The sequence below is a fragment of the Bufo bufo genome, chromosome 10 (assembly GCF_905171765.1).
Source record: "Bufo bufo chromosome 10, aBufBuf1.1, whole genome shotgun sequence".
Classification (NCBI taxonomy): domain Eukaryota; kingdom Metazoa; phylum Chordata; class Amphibia; order Anura; family Bufonidae; genus Bufo; species Bufo bufo.
Window position 1 is genome coordinate 53,551,726 of NC_053398.1, and position 22,695 is coordinate 53,574,420.

At 42.7% G+C, this 22,695-nt stretch overlaps 1 protein-coding gene across 1 annotated transcript in view; it reads right to left on the minus strand.

Annotated features, from left to right (window-relative positions):
• The window catches only part of LOC120980394 (solute carrier family 22 member 20-like), a 135,806-nt gene that overhangs the window by 32,067 nt on the left and 81,044 nt on the right, over nucleotides 1-22,695 (minus strand). The window contains exons 4-7 of the mRNA XM_040409482.1: nucleotides 14,257-14,425; nucleotides 13,021-13,144; nucleotides 11,220-11,335; nucleotides 5,460-5,674 (exon numbers count right to left, since the gene is read on the minus strand). Of these exons, the coding sequence (XP_040265416.1) occupies nucleotides 5,460-5,674; nucleotides 11,220-11,335; nucleotides 13,021-13,144; nucleotides 14,257-14,425 (624 nt within the window). The remainder of the gene's footprint in view (nucleotides 1-5,459; nucleotides 5,675-11,219; nucleotides 11,336-13,020; nucleotides 13,145-14,256; nucleotides 14,426-22,695) is intronic.

The following is a 22,695-nucleotide window of genomic DNA, read 5'->3' on the forward strand; positions in this document are numbered from 1 at the left end:
GCCGCTGTAATGACCGGCGTCACGCAAAGCGAGGGAAATGGGAAGGCCCTGTCCAAGGGAGAGGGAAAGGTGGTGACCCCTGACTCACCTTGAGGCTGGCACCTGACTGCCCTGACGTCCCTAGACGGATTCCTCACCCGTACGCCGATCACGTGCCTAAACCCTGGCTTTCCCTAAGATGAGCCCTATGTAGTGAACGTGGCGGTGGGATCACTAGTCCGCACCACTGACGCTAAAAGGAAAACACCAAGGAGAGGACAGACAATACAGACAAACGTATAATCCCAGGTGGGCGACAACAGCAGACCACAAAGGCCCAACAGGGATCCGGAGGGTAACGTTCTGGAACAACAACCAGGGAACACAGCTACACAGCTCCAGTGGGTCAGTATAGAAGTCCAGGCAGGAAGCTCTATATCTGGCAACCAGAGAAGTGAGACAGGGGAATATAAGGAGGTTAGGAGTGCTGGACAAGAAACAGCTGAGGAGAAGAAGCTACGGATCCCTGAGTGAGCCAAAAAGGGTTGCAAGGCAAACCCAGAAAGCTACCATAAAGAAACAGCACTAACTTTATACATAGAATGCGCAGCCACCCGCTGCGACTTCCTGACCCGGGGTATAACGGAGTCAGACGTGGCTCTTGACACCCTCGTGACAGTCGCGTCACGGGTAATTAACCACTCCCCCAGGAAGGTCCTTAAGCAGACATGGATGAATAAATATCTATGAATAAATGATTTAGTGCATGACAATATATGAAAGGATAATAAGAACATTTAAAATTAGAAACACAAAAGGGGGGGGTCAGCTCATCCCAATATGCAGGTGCACGTTGCTTGTGGCTGCAAATATACATCTGACAAACAGCACACTACAAACCAAAAGTAGAGTACAAAAGTATATTACATTGCAAATACTATGCTAATAACTTAGAGATGCTTAGCAAATACATTTTGTACAAAATCATTTGAGCCCGTCTGCCGAACGCCAAGGCGACCTCTATAAGACGGGTCCTAACACTAAAACTCACCTGTCGGGTGCCATAACTGCGACCATGGATCCAGAGAGTGCAGATCCCACATGCATGCTGGGCCCCCTTGATTTACGTCTGTGTGGAGCCAAAATGGCCTTCATTGAATCCAGGGGCTACAAGTACCAGCATGCATGCTGAGCAGACTATATACTCAATCTTTTTGGTTTGTAGTGTGCTGTTGCACCTTGTGTTTGTCAGATGTATATTTGCAGCCACAAGCAACGTGCACCTGCGTATTGGGATGAGCTGACCCCCCCCTTTTGTGTTTCTAGTGTTATATATAGGAGTAGTGGCTGACTCCTATATGCTGGGTCGTGCACTCCCTCCTGCCCCTCTCCTGCCTCGCAGGCTGATTTTAATCAGATTGAGTATATAGTCTGCTCAGCATGCATGCTGGTACTTGTAGCCCCTGGATTCAATGAAGGCCATTTTGGCTCCACACAGACGTAAATCAAGGGGGCCCAGCATGCATGTGGGACCTGCACTCTCTGGATCCATGGTCGCAGTTATGGCACCCAACAGGTGAGTTTTAGTGTTAGGACCCGTCTTATAGAGGTCGCCTTGGCGTTCGGCAGACGGGCTCAAATGATTTTGTACAAAATGTATTTGCTAAGCATCTCTAAGTTATTAGCATAGTATTTGCAATGTAATATACTTTTGTACTCTACTTTTGGTTTGTAGTGTGCTGTTGCACCTTATGTTTGTAAGAACATTTAAAATATTATCATTTCAAATATTGTCATGCATTAAATCATGTATTATATATTTAGCATAGTGCTAAAAGGCTTTCACTTTCACTCTTTCTTGTTGATGCTTCGTTATCAAATCCATTACTTAGTATTTTATATCTATGCAGTTTTTATTCCTGTACAGGGAGTGCAGAATTATTAGGCAAGTTGTATTTTTGAGGATTAATTTTATTATTGAACAACAACCATGTTCTCAATGAACCCAAAAAACTCATTAATATCAAAGCTGAATATTTTTGGAAGTAGTTTTTAGTTTGTTTTTTGTTTTAGCTATTTATTAACAAAAAACAAATATATACCCATTTCAATTATTTATTTTTACCAGTGAAACCAATATAACATCTCAACATTCACAAATATACATTTCTGACATTCAAAAACAAAACAAAAACAAATCAGTGACCAATATAGCCACCTTTCTTTGCAAGGACACTCAAAAGCCTGCCATCCATGGATTCTGTCAGTGTTTTGATCTGTTCACCATCAACATTGCGTGCAGCAGCAACCACAGCCTCCCAGACACTGTTCAGAGAGGTGTACTGTTTTCCCTCCTTGTAAATCTCACATTTGATGATGGACCACAGGTTCTCAATGGGGTTCAGATCAGGTGAACAAGGAGGCCATGTCATTAGATTTTCTTCTTTTATACCCTTTCTTGCCAGCCACGCTGTGGAGTACTTGGACGCGTGTGATGGAGCATTGTCCTGCATGAAAATCATGTTTTTCTTGAAGGATGCAGACTTCTTCCTGTACCACTGCTTGAAGAAGGTGTCTTCCAGAAACTGGCAGTAGGACTGGGAGTTGAGCTTGACTCCATCCTCAACCCGAAAAGGCCCCACAAGCTCATCTTTGATGATACCAGCCCAAACCAGTACTCCACCTCCACCTTGCTGGCGTCTGAGTCGGACTGGAGCTCTCTGCCCTTTACCAATCCAGCCACGGGCACATCCGTCTGGCCCATCAAGACTCACTCTCATTTCATCAGTCCATAAAACCTTAGAAAAATCAGTCTTGAGATATTTCTTGGCCCAGTCTTGACGTTTCAGCTTGTGTGTCTTGTTCAGTGGTGGTCGTCTTTCAGCCTTTCTTACCTTGGCCATGTCTCTGAGTATTGCACACCTTGTGCTTTTGGGCACTCCAGTGATGTTGCAGCTCTGAAATATGGCCAAACTGGTGGCAAGTGGCATCTTGGCAGCTGCACGCTTGACTTTTCTCAGTTCATGGGCAGTTATTTTGCGCCTTGGTTTTTCCACACGCTTCTTGCGACCCTGTTGACTATTTTGAATGAAACGCTTGATTGTTCGATGATCACGCTTCAGAAGCTTTGCAATTTTAAGAGTGCTGCATCCCTCTGCAAGATATCTCACTATTTTTGACTTTTCTGAGCCTGTCAAGTCCTTCTTTTGACCCATTTTGCCAAAGGAAAGGAAGTTGCCTAATAATTATGCACACCTAATATAGGGTGTTGATGTCATTAGACCACACCCCTTCTCATTACAGAGATGCACATCACCTAATATGCTTAATTGGTAGTAGGCTTTCGAGCCTATACAGCTTGGAGTAAGACAACATGCATAAAGAGGATGATGTGGTCAAAATACTAATTTGCCTAATAATTCTGCACTCCCTGTATAATCATGTAATTACATGACTGATTTTTATGTGGTTTCGCATGTCAGGTGATGTTTCCTTTTAAATGTATTGTCATAGATATTTATTCATCCATGTCGGCTTAAGGACCTTCCTGGGGGAGTGGTTAATTACCCGTGACGCGGCTGGGCACGTGACAGGCCATCACGTGTCCAGCGCGTCATAGGGGCAGGGTGTGTGCGCGGCTGCCTGATTGGCCATTTGGGCGGACGTGCGTATTCCCCTATCCACTTCCTGTTTTGTTGGGCCGCACTTACGTGCACTTTTTACTTGATTAGGATATTGGAAGCAGGTGAACTGGGCACTTTATAAGGAGCACACTTACAAGGTGAGCCGCACCACGAGAGGAAGGCATCGCCGAAATGCCCGTCGGAAATGCCCGGCTCTCCTAAGGTGGATATCCCTAATACAATGGGTATGCGATTATACTATGTCTTATTATGAGGTTTAGTGATGTGGTGATTCATGGTTTTGTTATACATTTTTTGAGCCCTGGCTCTTGAGAATATTTCATTTAGGCTACTTTGGTAACTTTGTTACTGTGCCACGGCTGCTTATCTATCGATATGGAGATAGAAACATAGAATGTGTCGGCAGATAAGAATAATTTGCCCCATCTAGTCTGCCCAATATACTGAATACTATGAATAGCCCCTGGCCCTATCTTATATAAAGGATGGCCTTATGCCTATCCCATGCATGCTTAAATCCTTCACTGTATTTGCAGCTACCACTTCTGCAGGAAGGCTATTCCATGCATCCACTACTCTCTCAGTAAAGAAATACTTCCTGATATTACTTTTAAAACTTTTCCCCTCTAATTTAAATCTATGTCCTCTTGTAGCAGTTTTTCTTCTTTCAAATATTCTCTCCTCTTTTACCTTGTTGATTCCCTTTATGTATATAAAAGTTTCTATCATATCCCCTCTGTCTCGTCTTTCTCCCAAGCTATACATGTTAAGGTCCTTTAATCTTTCCTGGTAAGTTTTATCCTGCAATCCATGTACTAGTTTAGATCTAGATGTTACTATGCACTTGCACTTTTCCGTGCTGTTTGTGAACGCCTGATGTGGAGATTTAATTTATTATACTGTATGCACTTGCACTTTATACCATTAGGGTGCTATATGTTCACATATATATATATACACATCAACTGTGGACACAGATGTATGCACACCATTGAACGAGATGATTTATCTTTTGTCTCTATCTCTCCTCTGTCTTTTTCCTCTATATGTACGTGCTGTTATACCTCCTCAGGTGTAGTCTATCATTTTAATCTGATGTATCATGTTCTCTTTTTTTATATATGTAATTTGTATTTAATAAAGAATTTATATTTTTATGATATACCCGTTTAGTCTCAATTCATTTTCGCTATGTTTAAGGCAGAAAAGTGAAATTAGACCTGGATTATGGCACATTTACTATCTCCAACATTTGAAATGTTGCAGAAAAGTTGTATCCTAAACCAGGCAGCCCCTGGTGTATTTTCTAAGTCATTCAACACAGTGCAGTTTCACCAAATACATGAAAACCATGCACAGTTTCATAAATTTGGTACTACCATGCTACTATGGTTTTTACAACTGATGGTGTATCCTTACGATAAACCATTAATGTCATATCGATGGGAGTCTGATTTTCGGCACCCTTGCCAACCAGCTGTTTGAAGGGGTCATGATGCCCTGGTGAGTGCTGGGTCCCCTTCTTTGTTTACCTGGCATAACGCCATATTTTTAATAGCACCAAGACATCTGCACTTCCATGGTCCCGGCCACCAGAGAGGCCGGCACTTTTTCCTATAGTGTGCAAGCACGGCTACTGCTGCTGGATTGCAGGGTGGTTGTAACCATGGAAACGAGCCGTGTATAATGTGTATAAAAAATGTATCTATCCAGCAAAGGAAGCAATATGGATACTCACAATACATTAGTAAGTACCTTGTATTAACTTTCTCTACACGATAAATGGCATTTGCTAAAGTAAGACAGCCCTTTAATGTCAATGACAGATGAGTTCACCTTTAGGTATAAAAGCATTACATAGCACTGCGACAGCAGCCAGCATCAGAGAAGCAGCCTGCGTCACTCGTCGCCCAATGCAGCTCATTAGGATGGCACCTGCCAGCTTAGATGGTAAATCAATGCATCCAAAGACAAACTGCAGCAGGAAAATATCAACACCAAAATTCTGCAAGTCCATGCCAAGTCCATAAAATACAAAACTAGTGGAAAACCTGTAGAGAAGCAAAGTCATAGAACATCTGAAATGAATCACAAAAACAATATAAAGGCATACATCATAGGCATTCATTTTCAATGAAATACTTGTCCTATTAGTGGCACTAGTATAAGAGTCCAGAGACTGCTACAGGTTATCTGTATGAGGGCAAAAATCAGCTTGTGAAAAATAATCAAAGGCGATGGAAGAAGGTCTATTATGCAATGCATAATATATCTATCTATCTATCTATCTATCTATCTATCTATCTATCTATCTATCATATATACACTGTATAGGCCTAGTCTCAAGCAACATGCTCTCTGGGTTCACACATTGTGTATTTGTTTTAGGATTTCACTTGTGGCTCCCAAAAGCCACCATTAAGTACAGCCGAAAATAAAGGGACAGCTATATGGACAGGTTTTTGGTGCAGTTTTTGAAGTAAAAACCAAGGCTGGATTCAAAAGATAAGTCGTTTCTGGCCATAATACCTTTATCCTTAACCACTTCACATCCACCCATTGACTATAAATGTTCTATGGCGGTCGTTTATCTCTGAATGGACGTTCTGGAACATCCATTCAGAGATGGCAGCTGCACGCTAATTGTGCAGCTGCAGAGCGGGGGGCCCGCTGTCAGAGAGAAGGCAGGGACCATTCCTGGGCGCTCAAAGGGTGCTGTGTATACAGATCAGGAAGCGCTATGCGCTTCCTGTTCCGGCCCGGTGGTCATGTGACCGCTGGGGCCGGGAGAGTGCAGGAGCTGTCAGGTCTTCCACAGACCTCGATCAGCCCTGCACTGAGGCTGTACAGCATTGTATTCTGCTGTACAGCCTCTCTGGGGGGTGTATTTTCCCTGTGACTGGGGCTACTATTTCAGCCCCAGTTACAGGAAAAATCAATTGTGGAAATACAAAAAACTGAAGTTAAATGTCCCCCACAGGTATTTTATGACCTTATGGGGAACGCAAAGTGTAAAATAAAAAATTAAAATAAAGTGTATTATAAAAAATAAAAAATTTAAAGGTTACATATGTAAAAAAAAACAAAATCCCCAATTAAGTAATTTAAAAAAATAGAAAAAAGTAAAGAAAATAGACATATTTGGTATCGCTGCATCCGTGACAGCCGGCTCTATAAATATATCACATGATCCACTCCGTCCGATAAAACCATAATTTTTTTTTAAATAAAAATTGTGTCAAAAAAAGCCATTTTTATCACCTTACATCACAAAAAGTGCAACACCAAGTGATCAAAAAGGCATATGTCCCACAAAAGTGTACCAATAAAATCTTCACCTCATCCCGCAAAAAATGAGCCCCTACCTAAGACAATCAGTCAAAAAATAAAAAAAACTGACTCACAGACAATGGAGACACTAAAATATGATTTATTTATTTTTTTGCTTCAAAACTGCTATTATTGTGTTAAAGTGAAATAAAATAAAAAAAGTAGACATGTTAGGTATTTCCGCATCCATAACAACCTGCTCTATAAAAATATCACATGACCTTACCCCTCAGGTGAACACCGTAAAATATAAAGTGCCAAAAAAAGCCATTTTTGGTCAACTAACATCACATAAAGTGCAACACCAAGCGATCAAAAAGGTGTATGCCCCCCAAAATAGTACCAATCAAACCGTCACCTCATCCTGCAAAAAATTAGACCATAACTAAGACAATCGGTCAAAAAATAAAAAAGCTATGGCTCTCAGACTATGGAGACACTAAAACATAATTTTTTGGGATTTAAAAATGCTATTATTGTGTAAAACTTTAATAAATAAGAAAAAGTAAACATATTAGGTATTGCCACCGTAATGATCTGCTCCATAAAAATTGCACATGACCTAATCCCTCAGGTGAACGCTGTAAAAATAAATAAATAAATAAAAAAAACTGTGCTAAAACAACCAATTTTTTGGTCACCTTGTCCCATAAAGTGTAATAATAAATGATCAAAAAATCATATGTACCCAAAATAGGTACCAATAAAAACGTCAACTCTTCCTGCAAAAAACGAGCCCCTGCACAAGACGATCCACAGGAAAAAAATAAATATATGGTGTTCAGAAAATGGAGACACAAAAACATAATTTTTTTTCAAAAATGCTTTATTATGTAAAACTGAAAACAACAAAGAAAGTAGACATATTTGATATCATTGCGTCTGTAACAATCTGCTCTATAAAAAAATAGCACATGACCTACCCTGCCAGATGAATGTTGTAAAAAATAAAAAATAAAAAAACAGTGCCAAAACAGACATTTTTTTATTACATTGCCTCACAAAAACGTAATATAAAGCAATTAAAAATCATGTATACCCCAAACAAAGTTTGTAAAATCAGTTTTGAGTAACTTGAGAGGTGTAGTTTCTACAATGGGGTACTTTATGGGGGGGAAGGGTCCACTATGTAAGCCCCACAAAGTGACCTCAGAACTGAACTGGTCCTTAAAAAAGTTGACTTTAGAAATTTTCTTAAAAATTTCAAAAATTACTTCCAAAATTCTAAACCTTCTAACATCCTACAAAAATAAAATTACATTACTATAATGATGCCCACATGAAGTAGACATATGGGGAATGTTAATTAATGAATATTTTATTAGGCATCACTATCTGTCTTAAAAGCAGAGAGATTCAAATTTAAAAAACTGTGAAGTTTTTAAAATTTTCGTTAACTTTCTGATTTTTATTTATAAATAAATTTAAAACATATTGACTCAAATTTACCATTAACATGAAGTACAATGTGTCACGAGAAAACTGTCTCTGAATGGCTTTGATAAGTAAAAGCATTCCAATGTCATTACCACATAAAATGACACATGTCAGATTTGCAAAATTAGGCCTGATCAGGAAGGGGGTAAATGACCCGGTCTGGAAGTGGTTAAAGGGGTTGTCCAGACTTTTTCTATTGATGATCTATCCTCGGGAAATCAGTATCAGATTGGTGGGGGTCCGGAACCCAGCACCTCCACAAATGAACTGTATGAGGAGAGGGCGCTCACAGTGCGCACGTGCCGTCTCCCTTCTCTCTTCCTGTTCACCACTGCTTTGCCATAGACAGCAGTGGCAGCGCAGGAAGAGAGAAGGGAGACGGCATGTGCGCACTGCCGTCTTTTCATACAGCTGATCACCAGGGTTGCCGGGTGTCGGACACCCGCCGATCTGATATTGATGACCTATCCTGAGGATAATACACTGAGCAAAAATATAAACGCAACACTTTTGGTTTTGCTCCCATTTTGCATGAGATCTGAAACAAAGATCTGAAACATTTTCTACATACACAAAAGACCCATTACTCTCAAATATTGTTCACAAATCTGTCTAAATCTGTGTTAGTGAGCACTTCTCCTTTGCTGAGGTAATCCATCCCACCTCACAGGTGTGGCATATCAAGGTGCTGTTTAGACAGTATGAATATTGCACAGATGTGCCTAAGACTGCCCACAATAAAAGGCCACTCTGAAATGTGCACAGTTTTGCCCTACTGGGGAAGGGGGGGGTCAGAAAACCAGTCAGTATCTGGTGTGGCCACCATTTACCTCACGCAGTGCAACACATCTCCGTTGCATAGAGTTGATCAGGTTGTTGATTGTGGTCTGTGGATTGTTGGTCCACACCTCTTCAATAGCTGTGCATAGTTGCAGAATATTGGCAGGAACTGGAACACGCTGTCGTATACGCTGATCCAGAGCATCCCAAACATGCGCAATGGGTGACATGTCCGGTGAGTATGCTGGCCATGCAAGAACTGGGATGTTTTCAGCTTCCAGGAATTGTGTACAGATCCTTGCAATATGGGGCCGTGCATTATCATGCTGCAACATGAGGTGATGGTCGTGGATGAATGGCACAACAATGGGCCTCAGGATCTCGTCACGGTATCTCTGTGCATTCAAAATACCATCAATAAAATGCACCTGTGTTCGTTGTCCATAACATACGCCTTCCCATACCATAACCCCACCGCCACCATGGGCCACTCGATCCACAATGTTGACGTCAGCAAATCGCTCACCCACACGACGCCACACATGCTGTCTGCTATGTGCCCTGAACAGTGAAAACCGGGACTCATCCGTGAACAGAACGCCTCTCCACCGTGCCAGACGCCATTGAATGTGAGCATTTGCCCACTCAAGTCGGTTACGACGACGAACTGCAGTCAGCTCCTGATCCCGATGAGGATGACGAGCATGCAGATGAGCTTCCCTGAGATGGTTTCTGACAGTTTGCGCAGAAATTATTTGGTTATGCAAACCGATAGTTGTTGCAGCTGTCCGGGTGGCTGGTCTCAGACGATCATGGAGGTGAACATGCTGGATGTGGAGGTCCGGGGCTGGTGTGGCTACACGTGGTCTGCGGTTGTGAGGCCGGTTGGATGTACTGCCAAATTCTCTGAAACACCTTTGGAGACGGCTTATGGTAGAGAAATGAACATTCATTGCACGGCAACAACTCTGGTAGACATTCCTGCAGTGAGCATGCCAATTGCACGCTCCCTCAAATGTTGCGACATCTGTGGCATTGTGCTGTGTGATCAAACTGCACATTTCAGAGTAGCCTTTTATTGTGGGCAGTCTTAGGCACATCTGTGCAATATTCATTCTGTCTAATCAGCACCTTGATATGCCACACCTGTGAGGTGGGATAGAATATCTCGGCAAAGGAGAAGTGCTCACTAACACAGATTTAGACAGATTTGTGAACAATATTTGAGAGTAATGGGTCTTTTGTGTATGTAGAAAATGTTTTAGATCTTTGAGTTCAGCTCATGTAAAATGGGAGCAAAACCGAAAGTGTTGTGTTTATATTTTTGCAGTGTAGATTATCTCCTTTTAGAATCCACTCCTGATTTTTGCTTCAAACACTGCATCAAAAACCTGATTGTGTGGCTGTACCCTAAGTGAATGGGTTTTAGCAAACCCCATTTACTTAGAGAGTATAACATCTGCAGTACATGCTGCAGTTTTCCAGATCTGCCGCATGCCCCATCTGTTGGAGAAATGCTGCAAACTTTCACTGTGGATTTCATCCATTACAATGCAATGGACTATAACCCCCAGCATCCTATCCTAGTCTGAAGAATTGAGAAGTCTGAGGAATCTTTATTGCTGAGTGTGTGTGTGTAATATACTTAGTCCATCATTCACAATGCACACAGTAATAAAATGATTATCGTATTTCTATCAAAAATACTAATAATACTATATTGCATAGATATAAACAATGGTGATTAATAACAGCTGTCAGAAATGGCAGTTTCTTTTTGATGAGAAGTTAATGATCTGACCACCAGATGGCACTATCACTCTACACTAGACATACTGTATCTAGCACTGTAGATTGCCCAGATCATGAAGGTCACTATATGATTGGAGAAGTTGAGCTCTACACACACACACACACACAGACACACACACACGTACTGTATTTTGTGGTTTTCTATGTAAAAGCAAGAAACTTTTTCCTATCCTCATAGACAATAGAAAAAATACACAAAATATCCAATGTGAACTCAGCCCAACAAAGGTTACTCACCAGACCAACATAAGACAAATTGTGATTTTGCGCATCCCGGCGGTGCGGAATAAGTCCAGAGGTGAATGCGCCTGCTTCATATTATTTAACTCAGACTGCATGTGAGAAATAAGAACCTGCACAAAAAGTCATTAGTGCCATGTGGATACTGTTCTTCTGTAGTGAATCACTTATATGATTTAAGCAGTTGCCCATCACTGAAACAAAATGGGGCAAATTTATCGATGTAATTAGTCTAGTTTTTATGAAGCTTTTCTAACACTTTTTTTCTGACAAATACAAAGGTGTCAGAAAAAATAATGCTTCAGAACTACATTGAGAAATTTACAGAAGATTGAAACAACACAAAGTTATGCATCCTGTTGATTATTCTGTCAGACAATGTGGGGGGTGGACAGTAAGGGACACAATTGCCCCTAAAGTATGTTTAGGTATTGTCAACTGTTATTGCTTGCATTGTGTTTTGCACTGCAAACTAATATAATCCAATGTATTTCATGCACAACTGCAATGTTACTAGCTGCCACAAGATGTCACCACAACACGAGATACAAATGGGGCTGAAAACAGGAAGCAGAGCAGTTTGTGGCTGGGACCACATGTAGTGCCTAGGGAGTCTGTGCAGCTGAGATGGAATCAAACAACGCAAGTGAGACTTCCGCCACAATTACCAGCAAAGGACCTTAGTTGCCATTTTCCAATCAAGCTGTGGCCTTTTTTATCTTGATTTACCCCTCCTCTGCTGAATTGACTTCTGGTTTTGGCCTTACTCCACAGACATAACCTGGGTTTTCAAGGACAAGTAATGCCTTCTCTGGCTTCCCATTACTCAGCGAATCCAATACAAAACAGTAACTATTTATTACATGAAAGGTCGTCCACAACCTGTCCCCTCCATGCATCTGTGACCTGATCTCCTGGTGTCAGGGTTCCCCCAGCAACTGGATGCTTCTGCCGTACAGAGGCAGCAGTCGGGGGAACCAGGAGTGCGGCCCGCCCTTCACTGATGTCGGAGCCCTGGGCCAAAGAGGAAGGTGGCTGGGGCTCTCAAACATCAAGGTGCAAAGGCGGCAGCGCCACCCAACGTGCAGGAACGCTAACATCAGCTGCTTTTCCCTGAGGCAAATACCTGCAGTGTGCAGGTGCCGGTAAATTTCTTGTGATCTGGCTCTCCCTGCTGTTCCCAGCAATTGTGAAGTCTCACCTGGCTGCAACCTTTTGGATTTGACTTTGGCTCCTGGCGTTCTGGCATCGTATTTGATCTCCTGGTTCTGACTCTTTGGCGTGTTTTGGTTTTCTTGTTTGCCTCTGGCATACTTGTACTGTGTTGATCATCTGGCTTTTGACTCTTTTTCCATACGACTACTCTTATTGTGTTTGTGTGTCGGCCTTCACATATTGCAGTATAGGGACTGTTGACCAGTTGTGGGTCACTGTCTAGGGTGATCGTGCAAGTAGGTAGGGATAGTGGGTCCAGGCAGTTTAGGGCTGCACTATCCCTGTTTGCATCTGACGGTAGTCGTTATCCTGACACCTTCCCACACAGAATCTCCAGTCTTCACAAGGCCTCCTTCTTTTCTCTCCTCTTATCTGCTTTTCAAATGATTGCCTCCAAGATTATGCATCCTCCATATGAGAACACCCTACCAAAACATATCCGACTCTCACCTACCATGGTAACCTTCAAAAGAAACCTGAAACCCACCTTTTCAGACAAGCCTACAACCTACAGATTAGGTAACCCTTGTTTTAGATAATTCTATGCTAAAAATCAGAAGAAATAAAAGTAATGAATTGTTACCTTCTCTGAAAGCTTTTCCCCCTCTTTTCTCTTTCCATTAATCCAAGCTACTCTTTGCAGATTTCTAAGTGCCTGATGGGTACGGCCATTTATGATCAGCCAGCAGGCAGATTCGGGAACACACCTGCAGCACACACACAATAATTTTAAACTCAGGATCAATGTGACAAAGAGGATATGGTTAAGAGACAACCTGGAACATCGGGAAGATTATCAACTCTTTAGTGGTGTATGTAAAATAAATGTTTAAAATATCATCTTAAGGCTCTGTTCACATCTGCATTGTGTTTTCCTTTACATATGAAAAATATGATGAACTGTCACATCCCTTGTACAGCAGAAAACAGCGATGCTTGTTGGACCCTGACTTATAACGGACGCGTCTGCTTCTGCCGTGGTTTGTCACTTTATTGGAAAAAATAACAATGTATGCTTGAACATAGCCTCAGTATTATCCCCAATAAGAGTAACCTCACAATGACAACTCCTTAGCTGCATATGGGCATATAGTCGGCAAAGCGCGAATCCGGATGATGTCCGTGTCAAATCCATTTTTTTGTGGACCCATTATAACAATGCCTATTCTTGTTTGCAAACCAGACAAGAATAGGCATTAAAACAGACATACAGATGCGGACAGCACAGTGTGCTGTCCACATTTTTGTGGCCTCATTGAAATAAATGGGTCCGCATCTGATATGCAAAAAATCTGGATTGGATATGGACCCAAAATACAGTCATATCTATGAGGCTTTACAGTGGGATTAGGAGCCTCAGTCACAGATTTCATAGTTTTTACTGAATAAGCTCTGCATCGTTCAGGGTTTTTCCCATTAAAACCAATAAACACTTCAGTGGATAACAATGGACCCCATTTTAAGTCACTGGAGTCCAATGGTTGCCATTAGTGTCCACTGTGTGGCACAGGGAGCGAGGACCAGAACATAGCACAGGAAGTGGTCAGGGAGAAAAATTTATGAGTTCCTTTCTTATTTAACATATTTATGAGAAAATAGGAAAGTTTTATTACAACTTGGACAACCCCTTTAATCTTGGTGGCTAAAAAGAAAATGTGGTAATATCCCATTTTATCCATTCAAGTGAATCGGCTACTATGTAATACATGACCAAGCTGACTAATCTAAAGTGGGAGCTACACATTCTTCTCACCTTCTTGTTTGCACATCTCTACTAGGAAAAATGACAGCCTCCCATTTACTGAGTATACAGCCTTACCATGAAGTTAAGAAGAAGATGTAGTATGGTGCAGAAACACTAAACTGAAGCCATCGCCAGTCTCGAATCCCATATGCAATTCCTGCCAAAATCAGCTGTCCGCATGTAAAACCATAAGCAAACAGCGTACCAACCAAAGTTCGTCCTTTGGGTGCCGTCCATTCTAGATCTGCAATAGAGAATGAACTGGTTATACTTAATTTCTTACTTATATACAAGTGAGAAGATAAGTATTTGATACAAAAGAAAAACATAACTTAACCCCTTAAGGACCAGGCTCATTTTCATCTTAAAGGGTTTCTATCACTTCGTTTCACCTATTTAGCTTTCAGACACTAGCGATCCGCTAGTGTCTGCTTTATCTAACCATCCTAATATAAGAGCTTATTGTCCTGCCGTTTAGCTAAAAAAATAACTTATATAGATATGCAAATGAGCCTCTAGGTGCTATGGGGGCGTGATTAGCACCTAGAGGCTCCGTCTACCTTAACAAACTGCCGTCGCCCAGCGCGTCCCTCCAGCCCGCCCATCTCCTCCGGAATGCGATGCTCCTCGTATTCGGCGCATGCGCAGTGAATGTCTGATAGCTTCCCTGCTCAGACATCTCCACTGCGCCTGCGCCGATGATGTCATAGTGCTCCGAGGAACAGGCGCAGTGGAGATGTCTGAGCAGGGAAGCGATCAGACATTCACTGCGCATGCGCAGAACAGAGACGCGCACGGAGAGGATCGCTTCAGCTGGAGATGGGCGGGCTGGAGGGACGCGCTGGGCGGCGGCAGTTTGTTAAGGTAGACGGAGCCTCTAGGTGCTAATCACGCCCCCATAGCACCTAGAGGCTCATTTGCATATCTATATAAGTTATTTTTTTAGCTAAACGGCAGGACAATAAGCTCTTATATTAGGATGGTTAGATAAAGCAGACACTAGCGGATCGCTAGTGTCTGAAAGCTAAATAGGTGAAACAAAGTGATAGAAACCCTTTAAGGACTAGGCCATTTTTTGCAAATCTGACCAGTGTCACTTTATGTGTGAATAACTTTAAAACGCTTTTACTTATCCAGGCCATTCTGAGATTGTTTTTCATCACATATTGTATTTCATGACACTGGTAAAATGGAGTCAAAAATGTTTATTTTTATTTATAAAAAAATACCAAATTTACCAAAAATTTGGAAGAATTTGCAAATTTCCAAGTTTCTATTTCTCTACTTCTATAATACATAGTAATACCTCCAAAAATAGTTATTACTTTACATTCAGCAAATTTCAGAATTTAAATTTTTTGGCAAATTTTAAATTTTAATACATTTTTTTCCAGTAATAAAGCAAGGGTTAACAGCCAAACAAAACTCAATATTTATGGCCCTGATTCTGTAGTTTACAGAAACACCCCATATGTGGTCGTAAAACTGCTGTACGGGCACACGGCAGGGCGCAGAAGCAAAGGAATGACATATGGTTTTTGGAAGGCAGATTTTGCTGGACTGGTTTTTTGACACCCTGTCCCATTTGAAGCCCCCCTGACAGGGCCGGCGCAACCATATAAGCGAACTAGGCGTTCGCCTAGGGCGCCGGACTGCTGGGGGCGCCCTGGTGGGCTCCCCCTGACTGGGGCTGCAGCCCTGGGCGACAGGGCAGAGCAGGAATCTGCTTAACCTGATGGCAGGTGCCTGCTCTGCCAGTAAATTACCGGAGGAGAGGAGGCGGGCGGCAAGGGAGGCTGTTCTAGCAGCTCCCCACTCCTCCCTCATGCGCCCTCTGTGATGCCGGAATATGACGTCATTCCGGCCCCGGCATACTAAACGGCGCGCTGGAGGACTGAGGAGCTGCACCACACTGGACCCCAGGGAGGTGAGTGTTTAAGTGTTTGACTGAGTGAGTATCTGCCTGTGTATTTATGTCAGTGAGTGTATGTATGTCTGTCTTTCTGTCAGTAAATGTATGTGTGTCTGTCATTGAGTGTCTGTGTGTGTATGTCAATAAGTGAGTGTATGTCAGTGAGTGTGGATGTCTGTCGGTCAGTAAGTGTCTGTGTGTTTGTCAGTGAATATATGTGTGTGTTTGTCTGCCAGTGAGTGAGTGTCTGTCAGTGAGTTTCCGTGTGTGTGTGTTTCAGTGGGTAGGTGTATGTCTGTCAGTGAGTGTATGTCTGTCTGTCAGTGCGTGTATGTCTGTCTGTCAGTGAGTGTATATGTGTCTGTCAGTGAGTTTCTGTGTACGTCATTCAGTGAGTGTCTGAGTGCATGTTTGTCTATCAGTGAGTGAGTGACATGAGGGGGCGGCAAAATGGATCCCTGCCCCCTGATGCACCCCTAGAGTAGAAACTCCAAAAAAGTTACCCCATTTTAGAAACTACACCCCTCAAGGTATACAAAACTGATTTTACAAACTTTGTTAACCCTTTAGCTGTTCCACAAGAATTAATGGAAAATAGAGATAACATTTCAAAATTTCACTTTTTTGGCAGATTTTCCATTTTAATAATTTTTTTCCAGTTACAAAGCAAGGGTTAACAGCCAAACAAAACTCAATATTTATGGCCCTGATTCTGTAGTTTACAGAAACACCCCATATGTGGTCGTAAACTGCTGTACGGGCACACGGCAGGGAACAGAAGGAAAGGATTGCCATATGGTTTTTGGAAGGCAAATTTTGCAGGACTGTTTTTTTTGACACCATGTCCCATTTGAAGCCCCCCTGATGCACCCCTAGAGTAGAAACTCCCAAAAAGTGACCCCATTTTGGAAACTATGAGATAGGGTGGCAGTTTTGTTGGTACTATTTTAGTGTACATATAATTTTTGGTAGCTCTATATTACACTTTTTATGAGGCAAGGTAACAAGAAATAGCTATTTTGGCACAGTTTTTATTTTTTGTTATTTACAACATTCATCTGACAGGTTAAATCATGTGGTATTTTTATAGAGCAGGTTATTACGGACGTGGCGATACCTAATATGTCTACTTATTTTTATTTATGTATGTTTTACACAATTATTTCATTTTTGAAAAACAAAAAATATCATGTTTTAGTGTCTCCATAGTCCGAGAGCCATAGTTTTTTAAGTTTTTGGGTGATTATCTTGGGTAGGGTATGATTTTTGCGGGATGAGATGACGGTTTGATTGGCACTATTTTGGGGTGCGTATGACTTTTTGATCGCTTGCTATTACACTTTTTGTGATGTAAGGTGACAAAAAATGGATTTTTTAACTTTTTTTTTTTACGGTATTCACCTGAGGGGTTAGGTCATGTGATATTTTTATAGAGCAGTTTATTACGGACGCGGCGATACTTAATATGTGTAGTGCATTTTATTGTTTTATTTTTAATCAGTGATAAATGTGTTTTCTTTTTTTCACATTTTTTTGCATTTTTTTGACACAGACCCACTTGGTTCTTGAAGATCCAGTGGGTCTGATGTCTGTATAATACAGTACAGTACACTATATAGTGTACTGTACTGTATTTTCACTTTACACTTAGTCTGATCAGACTTCTGCCTTTAGCAGAAGTCTGATCAGCACCATGGACAGCTGGAAGCCTGTGAAGGTGTCCGTTTGTCATGGTAACCATCACTCGCTGCCACAACAGAGCAGTGGGTGATGGGGAGGGAGGGGCCTCCCTGTTAACTCCTTCTATACAGCGGTCCCTACGGACCGCGGCATGGAAGGGGTTAAACGGCTGACATCACAGCAATATGCTGACACTCTGATATGTGCTGGTTAGCAAGCAGAGTGTCAGCACATTGATATGTGCTGGTTAGCAAGCAATGTGCTGACACTTTCCGCTCGGCCATCCTGGAAATGAGAGGGGGGCGGGCGGGACCAGCACCGCCCGCCGGCAGATAACAATGAGAGCTGCAGGGGGGGGGTTAAAAAAAAAAGTAGGTCATTTTGAAGTCCCACGGGGATCAGAAACTTCCGAAAGCGCTGCAAACCGCAGGTCTGAATTGACCTACAGTTTGCAGCGATCGCCGATATGGGGGGGGGGTTACAGGACCCCCCTCGCCATTGTCCCAGGGTGCCTGCTGATTGATTTCAGTAGGCACGCAGTCGGGCGGTGATCGGAAACTTTTGTTTGCAATTACAGAGGTCAGGTGTTTCCTGTAGTTCTTGATCAAGTTTGCACACACTGCAGCAGGCATTTTGGCCCACTCCTCCATACAGATCTTCTCCAGATCTTTCAGGTTTGGGGGTTGTCACTTGGCTACATTGAGTTTCAGACCCCCCCAAAGATTTTCAATTGGGTTCAGGTCTGGAGACTAGATAGACCACTCTAGGACCTTGAAATGCTTCTTATGGAGCCACTCCTTAGTTGCCCTGGCTGTGTGTTTCGGGTCATTGTCATGCTGGAAGACCCAGCCACGACCCATCTTCCATGCTCTTACTGAGAGAAGGGGGTTGTTAGCTAAAATCTTGCGATACATGGCCCCATCCATCCTCCCTTCAATACGGTCCTGCCGTGTGGTTCTGGGCTGATTCCTGACCTGAATTAAACAGAAGTTTTGTTGCCTCAATTTGCAATTGCTGAATGAGCTACACCCTTTGCATAGTCAAAGCGTAAGCTAAAAAATAATTGTGGAATACTGCAAATTTATATCAGAATAAAAGATGAGAACTTTTTGATTGGTTTAGTCAAAGTCCTAATTTAAACCTCAAAAGAGAACAGGACATGAAATAATGAGTGATAAGTTACGGGACAAGCTACCTTAGTATCCAGAGTAGCAGCTATGACAGGGGAGGCCCCCCAACCGAAAGGAGCAGATACAGACATGCTAGAATGCCAGTTACAGTAAAGCCTTATTCGCACTACAGTGAATCAGTGTGCTGTCCGTGTTTATTCAGATGTACAGAGAGATCCACAATATCAGTCTATTTAGTGGACTAAATACGCCCAATCAGGTCTATCGGTCTGTGAAAGCTAAAGATAGAACATAGATGCCATCTGTATTCTGTCCATTTCTCATGTTTCGGGGAATTTTTTTTTACTAACCATGGTGAAAAAACATGTTGATACATCCTGAACTCGATCTTTGCAGATGCAAAGAAGTTCAAGTATATGCAAATACAAAAAACACACAAAGAAAGTGGAAGTGACACCATAGATATCTTTAATGACCTCTTGGGGGACAAAATACAAATAAAAGAAAAAACACGCCCACGCCTAAAAGGAATCCATGTTTTTATATGTTAAAACTAATTCTGTTTTCTGCTAAGTTTCTGTTCTCTGTGACCATGAATCTTATCTCTTTGGCACTACTCCCGGACAATACCCCAAATATGGAAGTTCCGCTTTTTGCTCTATTTGCCTGTAGAATAGAACGTATTAATATATGATAGGTTGAATAAATAACTTACGTTGATATACTAATAAAGGGGGTAAAACCCCCTCTATATAACCTGTGTGCACTAATAATAAACTTTAGAGCGTTCATTCAGTACATCATTGTTGTGTCTGTTATTCCCTACTGAGTGAAGCGCTCTCCTGACGCCAGAACAAGACTCAAACCAAGCCGATACTAGAAGTTCGGTACCAGGGGTACCAAGTGGGATGTTGAGATTTGCTATCAGTTTGGGGGCGCGTGTCCGGGATCGAGAAGGTCATCCTCGGGTCCGGTAAGAAAGACATCTGTTATTGTCCTCTGGTCGATCCGAGGACCACGTCTCAATCTAGTAAGTAGAAACTACAACTTCTAGTATAATTACTGTATCAGGGATACAGGGAACAGACTCCGGGAGTCTGGGGGTGTGACCCGGGGACTCCGGGAGTCCGCCGTGAGGATCACTCAGAGAAAATATAGTGCGCACTAGAAAATATTGTCTCAGGGAGACAAGGACGGAGCTTAGTTTGACTCTTTTTATGGTTCAATCATATTGGTTTGACTCTTTTTAAATTGTTTAGAGTATAAGAATATTAGAGTTGATATAAGGATACTGATGTCCAGGTGGTAAGTGTACGGACTGAAGTTGACTATTTGCATAGAGTTATAAGGACATTGTATTGTTGTTTTACTGTGTTGCGGAGGTCTGCAAGACGCCCCACACCCCCGGCTAGGAGCAATCCGTTGACCCGGGGAGAGGTGAACGCAAGTGGCGGACCAAAACAACAAATTATATGTTTGATGAAACTCTCTGATATTTTGTGATCAGACCTGAGTCCTTCGTCTAAGTTGACAGGATTTGTTGGAGCCTTTACGGTTCAGTACAGCCAGTCCTAGAGAAGTGGCATCATTAAAATATCAGACGGAATGGGGGCACAAGGGTCAAAAACTGATTACCCCAAACCTGAGACGGGAGAAACATGTAAAGTTTATGTTGCACGGTGTACTCCCACAAATTACTTCCTAGTTAACCCATGGGTAGACAATTTGGCAGGATGTGATATTAATGTAGAATTGAAAGTTAAAATGTGAAAAAGAATGTTACAGAGAAAGTGTGGCCCCGGACAGCAGGTCGTCTGGCTAGCAACAGGGATGACAATCTGTAGGAATCTGTGAAGTTAGAGCTTACAGACTGTGGACATCAGAACTCCTGTGATGTTGAGGGGGGGTTCTAATGAGTGAGAAAACAGAGCAGTGTCAGGAAGTTAATTGATAGCACTAGCAAGAAAGAAAGTGCCCCAGTGTCTGCAATCAGAAAGGCGCTTGTGTTAAATGTTCAGAAATGAACTGGTTAAGTTTTGTTACCCTAATGATATGTGTGTGTTTAAATAGGGAAGATCCATAGCCCTAACATTAGAGATTAGAGCAGTAAAATGTGGTCAGTAAATGGATAAGTATTGTACCTAGTGTGAGCCACAGAACACGAAGGTGTTAGAAAGATATCTCTGTTGAAGTAGTTCTACTTTCCAGATTGTGAGAAGACGCAGTATTGTCTGGTGCAGTATCTGTAAAAGTTTGAGGAATATTTAAGACGGTTGAACGTTCTGTGGTGGGCTGATTCACTTCCCCTGCTTTAACAGAGAAACATTCTTAAGATAAGAGAAGCAGGCGTGGCCTGGACGTCTGCAGAGATGGCAGCGTGATCCCTGAGCTCCGCTGCTCTTGCCGCTAAAACAGGCCGATTCAGCTAACAGCGGCGCGTCACATGGGGAAAAAGTTACCCCTGAAGAAGCCCTTTACCCACCCGTCCTCCCGAGGGGAAAGAACACTGGACACATACCTCACTCGCGGCTCCCAGCTTCCGTCCTCCCAGAGCGGCCTTCTTCAACGGTCAGCAACAGGCGCCATTACAGTGCGGACGGCCCCTGAATCTTCTGCCACAGCAGGTGAGCGCAACAGCAAGATAGCAGGGGAACCCTCTCTTTGCCCCCTAGCTGAGGAGTTCATACCGGAGCGGCCCACAGACACTCCAGACCTAGGCCTGGGGTTCCCTAGCTGGCTACAGGGATCCCAGGAGGTTCACATTAACATGCCGCCTAAAATGGCGCCTAAACAGGCTAAACAGCCTGCAGCTACACCGGCACGCCGCCGTGAGTGGGGAGACAGCCCTGAAGTGGAGGCAGACACAGCTTCTGCCACTTTGCACCCCCCTGAAGAAACAAATATATGGAGCCAACGCTCAGTGTCTGGGGATGAGAATGGGGATGAGCCCCCTTGTGCCTCCCAGGATATGAAATCCTTACAGCAAGCATTACAGCAGATGCCCACAAAAGAAGATTTTAAAGTAATGGTAGCAGGGGTACGTGATGCCTTTAAAGCTGAAATTTCTTCTCTAAGAGTGGACTTTCAACAAGTGTCTGCCCGAGTAGATCAGATTGAAACGGAGCATGATGACACCAGAAGATATGTGTCCAAATTACAGTCTATTATAGCCACTCAATCCCAAGCTATTAAAGAAAATACTAATCATCTGGAGGATTTGGACAACAGAGGACGCCGTAATAATATACGGGTGAGGGGTCTGCTAGAATCGGAGTCTGATGAGGATTTGGACATTATATTGAACGAACTGTTTAATCTGATTTTGGCGCCCCAAACACCGCTGGTCATTAAACTTGATAGGGCCCACAGAGCGCTTAGGCCAAAAAATACTACGTCACAACCACGAGATGTGATTTGTTGCCTGCATGACTTCCGCCTTAAAGAATCCATTATGGCCAAGGCGCGTACCTTACGTACGATTTCTTTTAAGGGCTCAAGTGTTCACCTATACCAGGACTTATCTTGGCTGACCCTACAGAAAAGGAGAAGCCTTCAACCTCTATTAGCATGTTTGAAGGATCTCAAAATCCCATATCGTTGGGGCTTCCCCTTTGCCTTGATTGCTACGAAGAATGGCAAGACCTCTATATTACGCACCCACGCGGACTTATCCCGTTTTTGTTCCTCCTTGGGCCTTAACACTCCGGCCCTTTATAATTGGGAAATCCCAGACCCTCCCCCAGCTCCAGCTCCATCATGGCACACAGTCCAGTGGAAAAGAAACCGACCTCC